General features: G+C 46.9%; 1 protein-coding gene across 5 annotated transcripts in view; it reads left to right on the top strand.

The window, feature by feature from the left end:
• BCKDHB (branched chain keto acid dehydrogenase E1 subunit beta) overlaps positions 1 to 18,015 on the top strand; it is a 271,499-nt gene that overhangs the window by 8,809 nt on the left and 244,675 nt on the right. For all 5 annotated transcript variants that reach the window (XM_074990978.1, XM_074990980.1, XM_074990982.1 and 2 more), the window contains exon 3: positions 5,036 to 5,104. In XM_074990978.1, coding sequence (XP_074847079.1) covers positions 5,036 to 5,104 — 69 coding nt within the window. The remainder of the gene's footprint in view (positions 1 to 5,035; positions 5,105 to 18,015) is intronic.

Genomic DNA, 18,015 nt, shown 5'->3' with positions numbered 1-18,015 from the left:
GTTGGTGCCACTAGCCTCACAGACATAGTGCCCGCAGATATGGATGCCCAGCAGCAACAGCAGCTGGAAGCCCTGCAAGCCATCACTCGCAGGGCAGGTGCCTTGCTAGACGTGACATTGGCGACTCCCCAGCAGCTCCTGGCAGGGGAGCTGTCCCTAGGGGTAGAAGGGAATGCCCCAGACCTTCGGGCTCTCCTGGTCCTTCCCCCACCAGGTGCTCTGCTGGCTCTGGAGCCACCCCAACAACCCCGAGTGGTGGGAGCACCTGGTCATGGGGGAGTGGGACAATGACCAGTGGCTGTGGAACTTCTGCATGTGACAGCAGACCTTCATGGAGCTCTGCCAGTGGCTCACCCCCAACCTGAGGCACCAGAACATACGGATGCGGTGCGCCCTCACCGTTGAGAAGAGGGTTGTGATTTGTGATTGGCTGGAAGCTGGCCAGTCCAGACAGCTACTGCTACGTGGGTCACCAATTTGGTGTAGGCAAGGCCACAGTTGGGGCTGTCGTGATGGAGGTAAGGTGGCCTAGGTGTGCACCCGGTGGGGGGCCTGGGTGGGGTGGGCCGGGCTCACCCTGCACACACTTACGGGTGCCCATGTCCCATCCCTGCAGGTGGTCTGTGCGCTGAAAGCTCTGCTGCTCCAGAGGGCCGTCCGAGTTGGGGACCTGGAGTCTGCCATCATGGGCTTCGTGGCCATGGGATTCCCAAATTGCTTCAGGGACCTCGCTGGGACCCACATCCCCATCTGTGCCCCAGAGCACAGTGGCAGATGCTTTATAAACAGGAACGGCTACGGCTTGGTGGTCCTGCAGGCCATGGTGGACAGCTGGGGCCAGTTCCAGGATGTGTATGTGGGCTGGCCCTGCTGCACCCATGATGCCTGCATGTTCCACAACTTGGGCCTGTGCCGCTGGCTGGAGGCAGGGACCTATGTCTCCTGGAGGGAGATCGTGGTGGGGGACACCTCTGTGCCCCTCTGACTTGTGGCAGATGTGGCATACCTGCTCCAGCCCTAGTTCATGCACTCCTACATGGGCCACCTCAATGCCAGCCAGGAGTGCTACAACGCCTGGCTGAACCACACCTGGCAACTGGTTGAGTGGGATTTTGGGTGCCTCAAGGGCTGGTGGTGCTGCCGCCTCACCTGCCTGCAAATGGGCCTTCTGAACATCCCCCCCCTAGGCTGTGGGGGTCTGCTAGATGTTCCACAACCTGGTGGAAAGCAAGGGGGAGGCCTTCTTGCAGGGGCAGGCAGTTGAGGCTGGAACAGGCTACCCCCAGCCAGCTGCCACCCCTAACCGCCAGGTCCTGTGGGAATATTTTGATCAGGGGGCCCAGTGAGCACTCCCTTGGCCATCCCTAGCAGGCTTCCCACACACTGCCCCTACAACCTGCACACATCACACGGGTTTGGGAAAAATAAAACTTGGAATTATTTGATAACTGTTTGCGTATGATTTCTGCACAACAGTTATCGCAGCCATATACACGGTGGCCAGCTGTTGGCCCACCTCTGTGGGGTGGGGGTGGATGGGCGTGACCTCTGGGTCGGGATTGCTGCCCCCCTCCCTTGTCTGGGGTTCCTGGTGAGTCTGACTGGGATTCGGGAGGATGGGGAGGTACAGTCGCGGAAAGTCCTCAGCCTGGCTGTTGGCCCCAGCAAGCTCCTGCCCTGGGGGGTGAGCAGGTGGGGCAGTTGGAGGGACACCAGGGAGGGTGGTCGGGGGCTAGCAGCCAGGCCACCAACTCCTCCTCAAAGGAGGTGGCCACCTGCTTAAAGGTGGCCATAAAATCCCAGCAGGCCTCCTGGTGCCAGGTGGACTCCTGCTTCTCAAACCATAGCCTCTGCTCCATGATGTCTGCCTGATGCCGGAGGGCGGTGGTCACCTTTGGGTCCATGGTGGTACGCTCCTGGTACTGGTAGGGGCAGGCCTATCCCAGCACCAAAGGTGCCCCAGGTGGTTGCGATTGGTGGGGCGGCACTGTCCAGGACAGTGGATGGTGCTATGCTGTTCTGGCCCTTGGATGGCGCGGCTGTGGAAATGGGGGAGAGGGAGGCCATGATTACCAAGCCCTGGCCCATGCTCTCCATCCCCCCGTGGTCGTCTGGTCCCTGTCCCCTGTCAACATGTGCAGTGTTCCTGTGGGCAGCCCTTTCAAGTGGTCTGCCCTTCCCCCACCCCTCCTCCTGTGGGCTGGGTGCAGCGCTGTCTGTAGGTGCAGGTGCTGCTGGACACTGGCGGCCGTGCTGGTGTGCCTGGGCCGTGGCAAGCCGGGGTCGGGGGGTGGGCCAGGTCATGTATGGTGCCCCTGCCCCATGCTCCGGGGGTCTGTGCCTGTGTGGTATGTACCTGACAGTCCACCACCGTGGTTGGAGGAGGCCTGTTGAACGCATGTCTGGCTGGAGCTGTGGGAGGGGCGGTACATCACGAGCTCCCCCTCATTGCTGGACTACTCAGATGGTAGGGTTGGCCTCTGGTCCTGACTCTGGCTCAATGCCCTGGTAGGGCTCCTCAGCTGCAGTGTCAAGGATGGCTGAGGGGGTGGGGAGGAGGTGTCCTGGGGGCCCAGCATGGCCCTGAGCTCCTGGTAATAGGGGCAAGCAGCAGGGACAGCCCCCAACCAGCTGGCTGAGTCCTGCACCTGGGTGTAACCCTGCTGCAGCTCCTTGACCTTGCTGTGGATGTGGTCAGGAGTGCGTGGAGGGTGGCCTTGGAGGGTCAGGCCCTCTGTGAGCTGAGTGAATGCATCTGTCTTCCGCTGCTTGTTCCCCAGTATGTAGAGCACCTTCTCACTCCAGAGCCTCAGCAGGTCATGGAGCTTAGCATCAGTCTAGGAGAGGCCTCGCTTCCTGCCCGGCTGGCTGGAGGCCTGGGAGCCCTGAGATGGCCCAGGAGGGAGCCCTGGGGGTGTTCAGGGGGCTGGCAGTTTGCTGTCGGCTCTCTGGGCTGTGCAAGAGCACTGTGTGACACAGCGGCTGCCTGCACAGCCTCAGCTTCCTGCTGTAGGGTTTCCGGGTTTGTGCGTCTTTAAGAGCCTCTGGGCGCAGCAATGGTAGAGCCCTGCAGGGGCTGAATGGCATGTCTCCACCTAACAGCTGATTGCTGCTAGGGTGGACCCTGCTATTTTGAAGTAGTGGGATGTATATCGTTTACACATGTCCTATTTCAACGTTAGACGTCGGACTAGGGTGCTACTCTCATCTCCTCATAGGAATAGTGGTTTTGACATCTCCAAGCCTAACATCGTTTTCAACCTCAAAGTTGCACGTGGCATGTGTAGGCGCAGCACGTGCTATTTTGAAGTTGTGCCTGCTACTTCGCCATTGCATTCTAGTTTAGATGCACCTCTAATGGAGGAGGCAGAGAGCTGCATTGCTTAAGGCCTGGCCTACACTAGGAGATGAAGTTACATTTAAGGCTCTATGGTCAATTTTAAAACTGTGTACAACCCAACACTTAATAAGTCAATTCTAAGCAGCTGTCATGCTGACTTCCCAATAAAGTTACTCAAAAAATCGAATTGCAATGTTGAGCTAAAACAGTGTAGACTGACAAGGGTTGAAGTCTGTTTCATTTGCCTTGGAAACTGTCCCACAATGCCCCTTGAGGTGTCCTTTCAGGTCATTGCTGCAGGTGAGCAGGAAGTACGAAATCAGAAGCATGGCATTTTGAGCTCACCTCTTTATTATGAGCATGGCAATCTCATCTAGCCACTTCAGGGAGCGTTAGCATGGAGCCATCAGGAGAGCCAGGGTCTGTTTGGTCCTCACAGCCAAGCCACCACACTGTGTTGTGGTGGGGGCTAGCCCACCCGACAAACAGTGGCACATGAGACAGCAGGGCATAAGGTCCTGTGTGGGGTAAAAATAAGTATTGTATTTTTTCAATGAGAAATCATAAAATTGCAATGCCCTTAGAATACTAAAATTATAAAAATTATTGTACAAAAATCGATTACCTTATGGGAAATAAGAATATTTTAAAAATTTTGATCCTGTTACTGCCTAATGACTATCTGATGGTTTTGTCTAGTTCCTTTTGAATCACACACATGGCAAAGAGCAGAATAATGGTGGTATTCAAGCTGGAAACTTTTGACAGTCACTCAATACTTTCTTTTCCTGAAGGTTGGTTCCTCCAGATCAGGGTTGTAGCAGATAAGTGGGACATCTGGAGAGACTTGTTAGTTCATTGGTGGATTAACACCTGTGGAGAACATTTTTTTTTTTTTTTTTTTTTTCCTTCTTTTTAGGAACACTAAAATCACTCAGTGTGTATGGAAAGGTGGGGCATGGGAGGGAAGACTGAAACCAGTTGAAGCTTAAACTTTTAACGCAAAAATAAAAAATGTCAAGTAAAGATTGCATCTGATCTTAAACTTTTAAAAATTCAGTGGCTAGTTAGTGTCATGCACTAAATTTTCTTGGAGATTTTTATAACTTAAATGCTGTGGGGTGTTGCTTAAATATTTCTCTGAAATATTTGTGAAACTGTAGATAGTACAGCGAACTTTCTGGTCCAAAATGAAATGATTAAACTATTCTAACTCCTCCCCTTTCCCTTCCTCTGGCTTTTTTTTTTTTAAATGTACTGTTTTTAAAATAAGTAATGCTGGCCTTGGATGGGAAGGCAGGGGATGGATGGGATCTTGATTACTCATCTGTGTGCTATATTTAAAACCCTTTGAACTCTTTTTAAAAATGAAACCACAGTGTTCTAGGGTCAAATTGACCCTCTGTTTGGGCATGCTGAAACATTGGAAATTCAAGGCCTTTTATCAATAGTATTTTGTAGTAGGATAGATTTAGTAAATTCTTTGAGCAAGCACAAGTTTTAATAGGTTTTTTTTTTTTTTTTTTTAATCATGAATGTTCAAACTTAAGAATGTAAATGGAAACTGAGAGCTTCAGGTGAGAGCTTCATTAACAGTTTATATATGGTCGATTAGCATAAATACAATTATCCTAGTTTTCATACTAGAGGAGTGTTTGCACTCAGAAATTAAAAGAGAACTTATTTATTTTACAGTAATATTTGGTGAAGATGTAGCCTTTGGTGGAGTCTTCAGGTGCACTGTTGGGTTGCAAGACAAATATGGTGAGTTAACTGCTTCTATGCAAACAATTTAAAATATTTCCTTCTCCATTCATTGATGATCCTACATGTGAGTCTCCTATGGAAAATCATGTAAGTGGGTTTCTTTTTGTGTTTTGTTCTGATGTAGCTGCAGAGCAATGCTTTTTTGAGTAGGGTTTATGATTTTTGTATATTAACTTCCAAATTAAGCATTTAACTCAGTCTCCTGATTTATATCAAACTTCCAGCCAGTAAACTTGCAAAACATATATTTTTTTTGGCTTTTACAAGAATTCCAGGTTGTGGTCTCTTGACCAGAGAAGTATTTTTCGCAACCAGCAACCCATGGTCTCTCTTGTCTAGTGTATTGCTTCTACAGAGAAGGTGAAATAACGTCTGTTTCTGCATCCTGTTTATTACTGACCAGGAACTGAGTTCAGGTCCCATATTAAATTATAACATTTTCTCATGTGCTTTAGTGAGTGTTTATAACCATATTTGAGCTGTCCGTAAAACTTGATTTTTTTCACACATTTTCTGGCCTGTGTACAAAGTAACCAGAACAGTCACTTTTTGTAACTTATCAGCTATGAAAAGCATAACTTGAAAAACTATGAAGATATTGCCTTAGTAATGATGGAAGAAGGGACGAAGCTTATCTAAAATAATTAGTAATCTTAACTTATTTCTTAGAATCTCTTTGGCCATTTCTACACACGCCACTTTTTCCAAAAGTGGTATGCTAATAAAAAAGCCTGAAATGCTAATGATGCATGGGTGTAAATTTCTGGTGCCTCATTAGCATAGGGTCACGTGATTTGGAGTCCGGAAGCTCTTCCGGACTCCAAAACAACGTGAAGAGGTGTGGCCCCAAGGATTTTCTCCTGAGATCCCCTTTCCGGAAGCACCTTCTTCCTGAAAATTTTGAGCGGCACAAGGACTTCTACAGATAATGGTGCTGGGTCCTTTTGTGTCTATGGAGGACAGGCGACATAGCACTGAAACAGAGTGATCAGGGCTCATGGACGTGACACTGGTGCCAATCTCTGCACTCGCATCGATGCCGGCACCAGATTTGGAGTCGAGTGCTCCGGTGCCAACCCAGCAGGCTGTGGGCTGGTTTCAGGTGCCCTATACTCTGGCAGCGTTCTTGGTGTGCGTAACAATGGTGCCGACTCTGATGGCCCCGCCATGGTCATTGGCTTTTCAGTTGGAGTTGGACTCCTTCTGCTTGAGCTCCAGATGAAGCAGAAGCTTGAGAGGGTCACACCTTAGCCATTGCAGGCAATGTAGTCACCGCTTGAAGGATGTGGGTTGGCTGCCAGCTTTGCAGCCAACTGAGCAGTGGCCCTTCTGGGCCTCATGGGCATTTGACAAGGCCAGGCCATTGGAGTGCATTGGAGTGTCGGGGGCTCCACTGATCCTGCACTCAGCACAGTTGGTGTCCATTGGGCACCCCACCACCAGAACAAAGACAGGAAGCAGTGGTCATCATGGAGCTGCCTGCTCCTACTTGTTGGCATCGACCTCTGCAGCGTTGTTGGTGCTCTCGCAGTGGACTGGACCCCTTCCATACCGGCGCCATCTGTAATTGTACCTCCAGTGCCGAAGGGGCAGGCACCAGCCCAGACACTGGCACCAACTCAAGCGCAGGGAGCGGTAACAGTGCTGTCTGCACCTCCTGTAGTGGGGTTTTCAGGCCAGCAAGTGTCTGTACCAGCTCTGTCTACAGTGCCCCTGGGTTTGCCCATAATTTCCTTGGGGTGGGGGGTACCAAGTGCCCGAACAGGTCGCTACTGCCCTTCCCCTCCAAATGGAGGTGCAAAGGCTATCGTCTTCTTCCTCCCTGGATGAGACTGTGGCAGGTTCATCTGTCTTGCCTGTATTGGAGGATGGCAGGGCCTTTCAGCCACTCCTTAGAGTGGCCCAAAACTTGGGGGTGCGAGTGGAGATGGTCTGTGATGAAGTGGACCCTGTCACAGACACATGGTCCTCCACAGGACCCACCAGGTTGAGTCTGCCCATGATCAAAACAATTGCCGCTACGGCTAAAATGGTTTGGCAGACCCCGGCTTTCACCCTTCCTATGGCCCATAGGAATGAGGGACGGTACTTAATCCCATCCCAGGGCAATGAACATTAGTTCACACCCCACCCCCCCACCTAAATTCCCGGTAGTGGACAGTGCTAACCATAGACAGCGCCAAGGGTTCCAGGATCCCTCCCTGAAAAATAGAGAAGCTAAATGCTTGGACCTCTATGGGAGGAAGGTCTAGTCAACGGTAGGGTTGCAATTAAGAATTGCTAATTGGCAGTCTCTGGGCAGCAGATATGCCTATAATACAGTCAGCACCCTATCTAGGTTCTCTGAAATGGTGCTACCCGAAGCCAAGCAGGACTTTACAGCTGTGGCGGAGGAGAACCAACCGATTTCAAGGGTGGCCCTGCAGGCAGCATTGGATGCTGCGGACAGTGCCATGAGGGTTATGGCCTTTGGAGTGGCAAAGCGCAGTGGGGCTTGGTTGCAGGTTTCTGGCCTGCCTCATCAGGTCTGGCAGATGATCCAGGACCTCCCCTTTGGCTCTACCCTATTTTCAGATAAGACAGATAAAAGACTGCATAGTCTGAGACTCTAGGGCCACCCTCCGCTCCTTGGGCCTGCATACACCTGCCAACCAATGCAGGCATTTTAACCCCCGTCCTCAGCAAAGACCATTTCTGCAGCCACAAAGGCACAGCAGTAGAAGGTGTAATGGGATGGGCAGACGCTGTTTAGGCCAGCAACCTCAGGGCCACCAGAAGGGCCCACAGGTACCCAAGCTGCAGTTTCGATGGCATGGTTGGGAGCGTCAAATTGATCTCTCTCACTCCAACATCCCCACTTCTTTTTGTTCCACCTACCCGCCTTTTACCATATGTGGTGCAGCATCACCACAGACTGGTGAGTCCAGTGTATGGTAGAGAGAGGATACACCATTCTGTTCTCTTCCTAACTCTCTTCCCTGTCCCTTTTCAGGGACCCCCTCATGAGATCCTGTTATGGCAGGACTTGCCATCCCTCCTGGGTTCTGGGACCACAGAAGAAGTTCTTCCCAGATTCAGGGGATGGGGGTTTTATTCCCATTATTTGCTAATTCTGCAACCAAAGCGGGGCTTGAGACCCATCCTGGATGTAAGATGTCTCAATGAGTTCATGAAAAAGATAAAATTTCGTATAATATCTCTGGGTCTCATTCCTGATGCTGGAGCAGGGGGATTAGTTTGTGGCTCTCGACTTCCAGGACACACACTTTCATATTTCAGTCTGTCCTCACAGGTTTATGCAGATGGCAACCCTTATCAGTTCACAGTCCTGCCTTTTGGTTTGTCTGTGGCCCTAAGGGTCTTCACCAAATGCATGGCGGTAATAGCAGCCTGCCTACTCAGGCAAGGGGCATAGCTGTTCCCATAACTGGATGACTGGCTGTTCAAGGGTGGTTCCAGGGAGCAGGTGAGTCAGCATGTACAGCTGGTCATCAAACCTTTGTAAGCCTTGATCTCTTGATCAATGAGGCAAAGTCGGTGTTGGTCCCATCTCAATCAGTAGTTTGTAGAGGCACGCCTGGACGTTAGGTGTGCCAGGGAGTTCCTGCCGGACGACAGGTTCAGGTCCGTGGGCGCCATCATCCGAGATATCCTGGCATTTCCCACCATGATGGCCAGGTGCTGCCTGCATTTGCTGGGTCACATGGCAGCGTGCACCTCCATGGTACAGCATGCCAGGTTAAGGATGCACCCTCTATAGCTATGGCTGTCATTGGTGTATCGCCCTGTAAGGGACCGTTTAGACTTGGTGGCTAGGGTGCTGACATGGACTTGGTCAACCCTGCACTGGTGGTTAGATAAGGGGTTCACCCTCAGGAGTCCCCTTTGCCCCTCAGCAGCCCTCACTTTCCCTAGTAATGGATGCTTCAGACCGAGGGTGGGGAGTGCACCTGGGTCAGCTACGAACCCAGGCTCTTTGGAGTGTGTTGGACCTTCGGCTCCACACAAACTTGAGGGAGCTCAGAGCCATCAGACTAGCATGTGTGACTTTCAAGGCCAATCTGGCAGGACATGGTGTGTCAGTCAGTACAGACAACATGACAGCAATATACTATATCAACAAATGGGAGCATGATCCTCTCTTCTGTTTTACGAGGCCATGATGCTCTGGGACTTCTCCATACAGCGCAGCATCATGCTGCAGGCCCTTTACCTGCCAGGTGTGCACAATTCACTGGTGGACAGACTCAGCAGGTCCCTTTACAGATCATGAGTGGTCTCTCCACCCGGAGGTCGTTCATTCTATTTTCCAGATGTGGGGGGTATCCCTAGGTGGACCTGTGTGCCTCCCACCTCAATGTGAAATGCAGGACATTTTGCACCTACCACAATCGGAGCTCGGGGTCCTGGGCAGACACCTTCAGTGTCCCCTGGTTGGGCAGGCTGATGTATGCATTCCCTTCAATCCCGCTAGTTCACAAGGTCCTCTTCAAGATTTGCTCAGAAGGGGCATTGATCATCTTGGTGGCACTAGCGTGGGCCCATCAGCACTGGTACTCAACCTTCTGTACCTGTCCCTCTGCAAACAGCTGATGCTGCCAATCCGACTGGACCTGCTGACTAAACAAGAGGGGAAACTGCAACACCCTGCTCTCCTGTTGCCGTATCTCACAGCATGGCTGTTCTGTGTCTGAGGGAATGGGAGCTGGCCTGTTTGGATCCCAGAAAGGAAATGTTGTTAAATAATAGAAAACCCTCCACAAGGGTAATTTACTTGGCTAAGTGGAAAAGGTTTTTGGTGTAGGTGTCTCAGGGCTATCTCCCTTGCAAGCCCCTGTCCTGTTGATTTTTGGATTACCTTTGGGGTCTGGTATAGGAGGGCTTATCCCTCTCATTGGTTAGGTGCATTTAGTTGCTATCTCAGTCTTTCACTTGTCTTCAGTGTTCTCACACCCCATAGTCAAAAAGTTTCTAAAGGTTTAGAAAGAATCAAGCCCCAGGTTTGGGCACCACTGCCCCCATGGGATCTCAATTTGGTGTTAGTGAAGCTTATGGGGGCCCCTTTTGAACCTCTGGCTCCCTGCTGTTTCTGTATTACAAAAGTGTTTGTGGTTTGTGTTTAATCACCTCAGCCAGGAGGGTGTCTGAGTTGAGGACACTTTTTCAGTGGACCCCTTGTATGCAATGTTTCACAAGGATAAGGTTAGGCTGAGACCTCAGCCTGCATTTTTACCTAAGGTATTCTCCTCATTTCATGTTAACTAACATTTCCCTACCGGTATTTTACCAAAAGCCCCATGCCTTCCCAAGTGAGCACTGTTTGCATACCTTGGATGTTAGGACTAGGCCCTTTAGAAGAATGCAGCAACTGTTTGTGGCAGTTGCTGATGGGATGAAGGGCCTTCCAGTCTCCTCCCAGTGGATTTCCTCCTGGACAGTGACATGTATCAAGGACTGTTGCAAGATCAGAGGGGTTCCTCCCCCACCAGTTAGGGTACACTCCGCCAGGGCGCAGGCGTTGTCTGTGGCATACTTGGCACAGGTGCCTATCCAGGACAGCTGTAGGGTGGCCACCTCATCCTCAGTTCATACATTTACAGCACATTACGCAGTATGCATGGGAAGATGCTGTGGTGGGCTGGGCTGTCTTGCAGTCCATTTGCGGCTCTGACCCCACCGCCTAGGCATTGGCTTGTGTTCACCCAACTTGGAACTCACATGAGTAATCACTCAAAGAAAACAGTTACCTATTCTGTAACTGGTGTTCTTTGAGATATGTTGCTAATTTCCTTTCCAAAACCTTTCCACACCACACAGATCCTATGGCTACTGGCTAGGGCAAAAGGCTTCCAGCGATTGGAATGGACATGAGCAACACATCTTGAAGAACACCAGTTACAGAACAGGTAGCTGTCTTTTGTAAGTCCTTTAGTATCTTAAAATCTAAAAGGCTTATAAAAGGAGGAGAGGTGAGAGTTGAATTTGGTTATAGGAATCAAAATACAGACTGATATAAGCACAGTGGTGAAACTGATAGTTTATAGTTAGATCTTTCAGCATCAGTACAGAGTTAAGTCAGTGTCTCTTATAGGGAGGCACCAGGGTATCCTGGGATCTCATTCCTGATGGCTTGCAGATTTCTCCAGGAGCATTGAAGCAGGTATGAACTGGAAAAAAGTCATATCCAAAGCACCTTCTGCTTAATTTCCAGTAATGTCTTAGTTTGGGAGAACAGTAGGTTTTTAGTGCAACCTTGTCTCCCAAACATCAGGACAATTAGCATAAGGTAACTTGTTCATTAAATACTTGTGATGTGAACAGACACCTACCATTCTAAAGCTCTAACCATGCATGTATACATTTCAAAGTTCTTCTCTACCTTCATGTAAATTCTCAACTGTCATGCTTCCTAACATGTCTTTAGAGGTCACCATTGGGTCATTTAATCTATGAGCTGGGTAACCCTTTTCGGCCATGTGCCATATTTTGATCTGATGCTTAACTTTAAATCAGGTAACTTCACACGTCTATTTTTTAATCTGTAATTTTGTTCATTCATGTAGGCAAATGTAAAAATCCTAGTTACAGAAATCTCTAACAAACTATGTTTTGAATACTAATATTTTCATCAGAATAAGGTCCCTATAACCTTTAATTACATGCAGTTCCTGTGTGAACAAACACAAGATTTCAACTGGGAAATAAGCAGCAGGAGCAGATGGGTTCTCAAGCAAACTTCTTGTTTCTGTGTAAATGTCCCTAGTTGTGTTTGCTTTCTCTTGTTTTTTATAAGTTAAATTATCAGGAGACTGATAAGGTAGTATATTGTGTATGCACACACAAAGTGGTGGTGGGGGGTTGTTCATATTTTTGGTGGGCTTGTATCTCACATCTGCTGAAGACTGTCACCTGGGCTATGTTTATGCTAGAGATCTTTCAATAGGAGCCCTTCTGGAAGATCTCCTCTCTTGGAAGAACCTCTTTTGAAAGAGTGCATCCACACTCAAAAGTGGATCAGAAGAGTCATTTGCTCTTTTGAAAGTGTGTCCACCCAGCCCCTGGTTCTTTCAAAAGAACAGGCCAGGGATCAAAAAATTAGGCCCCATGAGAACTCCTCTTTTTTTTTTTTTTTGGGGGGGGGGGGGATGGGAGGGCCTGTGGAGCATCTACATAGGCTTTCTTTCGAAAGAAGCTTCAAAAGGGGATGCTCTTCTTGAAATGGGAAAGTAAGAACAAGTTCTAAAAGAGGGCCACTTTCTTTTGATTTACTTTCGAAAATGCTGTGTAGTTGGTCCACAGGATCTTTCGGAAAACAATCTTTCAAAAGAACTTGCTAGCCACAGCCTTGGTGTGCTGATCATATCACTAAGCCCTTCTGCCTATCCTCAGGTGCACCCCACCACCCTGTCCCACTGGGCCAGATTCTCTTGTCTCCTTTAGCAAAGGCACAGAATTGGGTTAACAACCCCCCCAGCAGAGTAACACAGATGATGACTGCAGCTCAGCCCTGGGAAGGCTCCGCTACGGGCACCTGTCAGCACCCATTACCACAGCCCCAAAAAGGACCAAAATCCCAAATAATTTAATCTTACTCTGTATAAATGTTTCACAGAGAGGCAGCACTTAAGGTTCATCCCTTTTATCAATGAAAGATTCCCAGCTCATCCTTTATTTGAGGTAAAATCCTTCAAGTCAGAGCTGATTTTCACCCTGACCTGGGTCTAACAGCTTCTTGCCTATCTTCTTAGAGTGCAGAGGCAGCTTCAAAAGCCTGTTGAAAATAATCAGCAATTGCTTCTTGTCCCTTAAAGAATTTCCTCAGAGTGGGAAGTCTTTGTTCCATTATCCTCATTCAAATGAAAAAAAAAAAAAACAAATTCAAGATGGATTCCAGCACCAGGCAGTATGATTACGTGTCTTTGTAAGAACCACCGCTGTTTAGGCTTACAGGAAAAACAAAACCATTTACTGATCGTTGTCTTGTGCACTGGGCCATTAAGTTCTTTAAGTACAACTGATGGCTTTCACTGGCCATTCTAGTTATTAAGCAGGTTCACACATCACATTTCTAACTTCACATACAAGAATGATACTTGCACACAGAATATATACATTTGGGGATTACAGACTCTTGAATGATAGGCTACTTGATCTGTTTTGCACAAAGCATATTTGAGTTATGAAGATCCATATTCAAAACACATTTTCATAAAAGTATGGGGATGAAAAATCAGTCACATCGTTGAGGGCCAAAAGGCCCTCAAGCGTTTTGTTTGAGGTTTTTAGATCACTAGATGGCAGTCTGTATCTGAAATATTACTAAGAGCAAGTTAGTAACTTTTTAAAACTATTTGGGGAGCAAGATCTGCAAACCAGTTTATATTGTTGCAGGCAGAATTTTAGTTTATTGTGACTTATACAAAACTGAAGCTACTCATCAAGGAAATGGTGCAGAGAAGATGGGGAGAATGTATTTTAAAATGGGGATTTTCTTTTCTGTCAGTGAATCTAAATTGACAGTATGACAAGAATGCATTTAAATTCTGCATGCAGCCCAAAGATGGGCAACCTGTGCTAGTGTCTGGGCCACATGAGTGGCCTTCCATCTCGGGGGGGGGGGGGGGGCAGCTAAAAGATTGTCTTAATCAAGGTGATCTCCCAGAACAGGATACTTTTGCTAACTGTGCTTGCATACCTAGAATTTGTAGGGTGTGCTGATTGTATCCAATTGAAACATTGCCATGGTTCAGAGGGAGCATATATCTCTCATAATCAGTGTTGTGTGCATTCAGCCTGTTGCACCTTCACGTGCCCTTGCTTCGTATGTCACTTTAGTAGTACTTGGGGGTGGGGGTGGGGGTGGGGGACTATGCAGATGGAAACCAGTGGAATCTGGTAACACAGCGGCAAACAGTCTCACAGGCCATGCACAGAACCCGAATGGGTGATATGTGGATTGTGGGCTGTAGATCGCCCATCACTGGTGTTGCCAATGCTTGTCTCAGAAAGAAGGTGGTAAGTAAAGAATAGTGCTGGTAATGCACATACAATACTTGAATAGAAAGATAATAGTAAAACAACCCAGCAGTTGCCTTCAAACATGCTGATTGCTGCTATAAGAGTTAAAAATAAAATCCTAATTTTAAATCAGCTCAACTCTTAAAATGTCTTGGTATGAGACTACAAATAATTACTTCAGTTGATAATGTAAATGTCCAGAAATTAATAAGTAGAAGTTTTCCTTACAGCAGCTGTAGCTTGTTACCTTCATAGTACTGTACTTGGTATTGTGGTACATGGTAGTGGTTGAATAAACTAACCCTTCAAAGTCCTTTTGTAACAGGCTGTGTGTATTTTTATTAGCGTGTCAATCCCCAATGCATTTTTTCCACAATTCAGCAGTGGAGGTGTTGCTATGGGACTTTGAGGTACAGGTTGAACCTCTCCGATCTGGCTACAGGACCATGGATGATGCTGGACCAGAAACCACCCCCACCCCCACACCAGTGGCAGAGGTTGCTGGCAGCCTGGGAGTAGAACCCCTGTGGCAGGGAGACTGCAAGAGTTGGATGCCTGACCTCCTCTGGTCCAGCACTCTACCCTGTTTAGGACCTGTGAGGACCTGAGAGTTCCAGACCAGGAAGATTCAACTTGTATATGTAGGGAAGCTCTTATAGTTATAAAACTAGGTGATGTCCATGCTCTTTCCCTCTCTACACTCAAGACTTTTATGGGCTTCCTTTCTGTTTTCCTGGAGTGAAACATATGGCCCATAGCTAATGTCAGGCCAGTCACGTGTATTTGTGGTCTGTGTGACATGTTCAGACTGCAGAATCTTGATTTCTTTTTTGTTTGTTTTCGTTATATAAAATGTTATAAAAACTTACATGTTCAGCATGGTCTCAAAAATAAGTGATTAGTTACATTTTTGTAATAAGTGCATGGTACATTTCAGTGTTTCCAGATGGATGGGTATACAGATTTGCTGTTTGTGTCTAAGCAGATAAATATAGGCAGCTGTTTTTCAAAATGCAGGCATGGCTGTGTCTGTATTTGGATCATGTGGTGCAATAAAGCTATATCACTGTGGAAAGTGGTGCATTTTGCACCATTTTCATTTCTTTTAATTCTCAGTTTTTATCAATTGGCAAAGCATGTAATCTTTATTGGTTAACTGTACTCTGGGCAGAGGGATGATCTGGTGCAGCAGTGCTCAAACTGAGTTGGGAATCCCAAACAGGGTCATGAACCTGGGCTGATTTACACTTGCTGGGTCTGAAGCCAAAGCCCATGGCTCACTTCCTGGCCCTGATGCCAAAGCCTGGGGGTGTCAGTCCTTGGTGGCAGGGCTCAAGGTTATAACCCCTGGGGCCCATGATGCAATGAAGTTTAAAAACCCCTGGTCAAGTGGATGTATTGCAGTGGTACACTGGAGTCCTTAATTCAACTTCTGTCTCTTCTACTGCTTTAGTCTGGACGAATCATTCACATATCCTGTATTTTCTTTATCTGTGTATTGGAAATGATAATCCTTCTCACATGAATTTGGGTCGTAAGATGTCTGCAGAGATTTTTACTATTCTAGGCTCTTTGCATATAGTTGGGGACCTGGACTACAGTGTGGTTCTTGGTCTCTACTTAAAATGTAAAAATTTACAAATTGAACTCTTATTTTCTTTTGAATACACACATCTGAACAATATTCATGAATGGTGTAATGATGCTTCCTGGGGAAATTCAGGGCAGTGAAGCATCTCACTACATCGGTCATTAGTACGCAGAAGTTTTTTCTATGTGCACCTAGGATTAATGCTTCAAGTCCACCAGCCAGACAACACAAGCACGCTGCCCATCCTCCTAAGGAACTACTTTTTTTCTGCAGGCTAGCTCCAGACCCTAAACTGTTCAGGCATTGCCCTGTAATGTTCAGCTGTTTTATGGAATATTCACAGATGGCTGTTCTCAAAGGAATAGTACACCTCAACTTACTTGTATCACTGCTCTGCTTATCTCCCAGTACTCCCAGTTTTTCACTATAACCAAATCTAGTATAAACTTAAAGAACAAAATTCAATGATGACAAGTAGGTAGAAGGATTGGAAAAGGTTGCATCTAAACCAAAATTATAATGCTTATTGTAGAGCTTAGCTATAATTAACACGTCATTCTTCTGTCTCAAAGATTTGCACATCCAGAGTCTTTCTTCCAGTTTATAGCTGTCCAGGTGTGTTGTGACCTTATGTTAATATGACAAGTATTCTGGCTGCTGGTCCCTTAGGTGAAGGATATCCAGGTATTCTTCTGATGTGCCAGACTAATATTTTTATCTTTAGTCTTAAACAAGACACCCTCCTGCTTTGGTGTTCCTTTCTGTAGATTTTTGATCTCTTGTTGACCTCTGTTTTGATTATATGGTAGCACTATGCGTATAGAATACCCTTGTAAGACATGTTCTGGTCAGCCAGGGAGACAAGTGTCTCCTACCTTAGAAGTATGTCTTTATCACCTTTTGGTGAGCTGTCTTGGCCTTGCATACCTTATGAACAGAGTTTCCTTTTAAAATGACTGACGACCAGTAGGCTATGGGATCGCAACAGACACCTGACATGCTGCCCTCTGGCTAACAATTATACAAGCATCAGATACAGGGGATTCCTATTGGAGTGGATAACATTTTATTTTAAAAACATTAATCAATAAAATGCTAAATATTGCATTTGAAATAAGTTATAATTAAATCTCATCACAAACATGCTACACATACACTTAATGTAATAAAAAATAGATAGCTGTAGTCTTCTCAGCCTAATTACTAGCTGCTCTTGAAAATTCTGAGCTTTTAATTTGTTTCTCAGCAGACTAAAAAGTAACTTAAAGGAAAGAAACAAGCTGGATAGGACTTTCTTTTTGTTCTTTGCTTATGTGGTGGTGGACCTTGATCAAGCATGGTGAAGGAGTTAAGACATTGGCTTAAGATAGAGACAATATATAGGAAAGGACAGACAGCACAGAAAACTGGGGAGTGTACTAGAAAGAAAAAGGGAAGAAATTATTCAGCATGTGCAGAGCTTGCTATAGTCCCCCACATGTTTGCCATAGAAATGCTCGTGGCTTCTTGGCGTGAAAGAATATCTGGAAGTACTTTGCAGAAATTTGTTCCCTGGGTACATACGGAAAACGTTTCAAGTGTAAGCATCGCCAGAAGATGATGCAGGGCCTCGTTGCAAGAGTGAAACATAAGGGAAATTGCCTATTGGGAGAAGATGATGTGGATGAAGATGTGGCTATGGCTCAGTGGGTCATCTTGTTAATTCACTTTGCAATCTATCATTCTTCAAGATTGCGCTCTGTGCCTGCTCATAGGTGTGATTTGTAGCAGTAAATTTCCAAGCTGTTTGCCGTGTTGCTGAACAGTTTAGCTAATCCTTATGGCTCGTTTAATTAGTTAACTCGGTTTAGAGTCTATCCCTCAGGTATGCGATACAGAAAGCTGCAGTAAGAGAATCTAGAGTTGCCAGTTCACACTATCATTTTTCTTATTTTATATGATCTAATATATGCCCCTTATTTTGGAACATTATGGCCACAGATCATATGAAGATGCCATAAGTCTATTCCCTCTTTTACTTCAGCATAACTCAGCTTTTCCAAGGAAACCCCATTCTGTTCTTTTTTTCCCCAAACAGAAGTGCCAGTGACTTCAGTGGGGCTTACTTTAAAATTAAATGCGCTCTAGGCACAGTCCTAACTTTTTTTGATAACTTGATTTCTCAGTTTTTTGGTGGGTGTTTTTTTTTTTAAATCACTTTGATTTTTAAATCAATCCACCCTGATCCCTAGGCACCTTCTGGGCCCTTTACTAGCTGTCATCCGTGTGCCCCTGGGTCTCAGTATACACTGGCTTTTCT

Source organism: Carettochelys insculpta, chromosome 3 (genome assembly GCF_033958435.1).
Source record: "Carettochelys insculpta isolate YL-2023 chromosome 3, ASM3395843v1, whole genome shotgun sequence".
In the NCBI taxonomy this organism is placed as follows: Eukaryota; Metazoa; Chordata; order Testudines; family Carettochelyidae; genus Carettochelys; species Carettochelys insculpta.
This window is presented reverse-complemented; position numbering and strand designations above follow the sequence as displayed.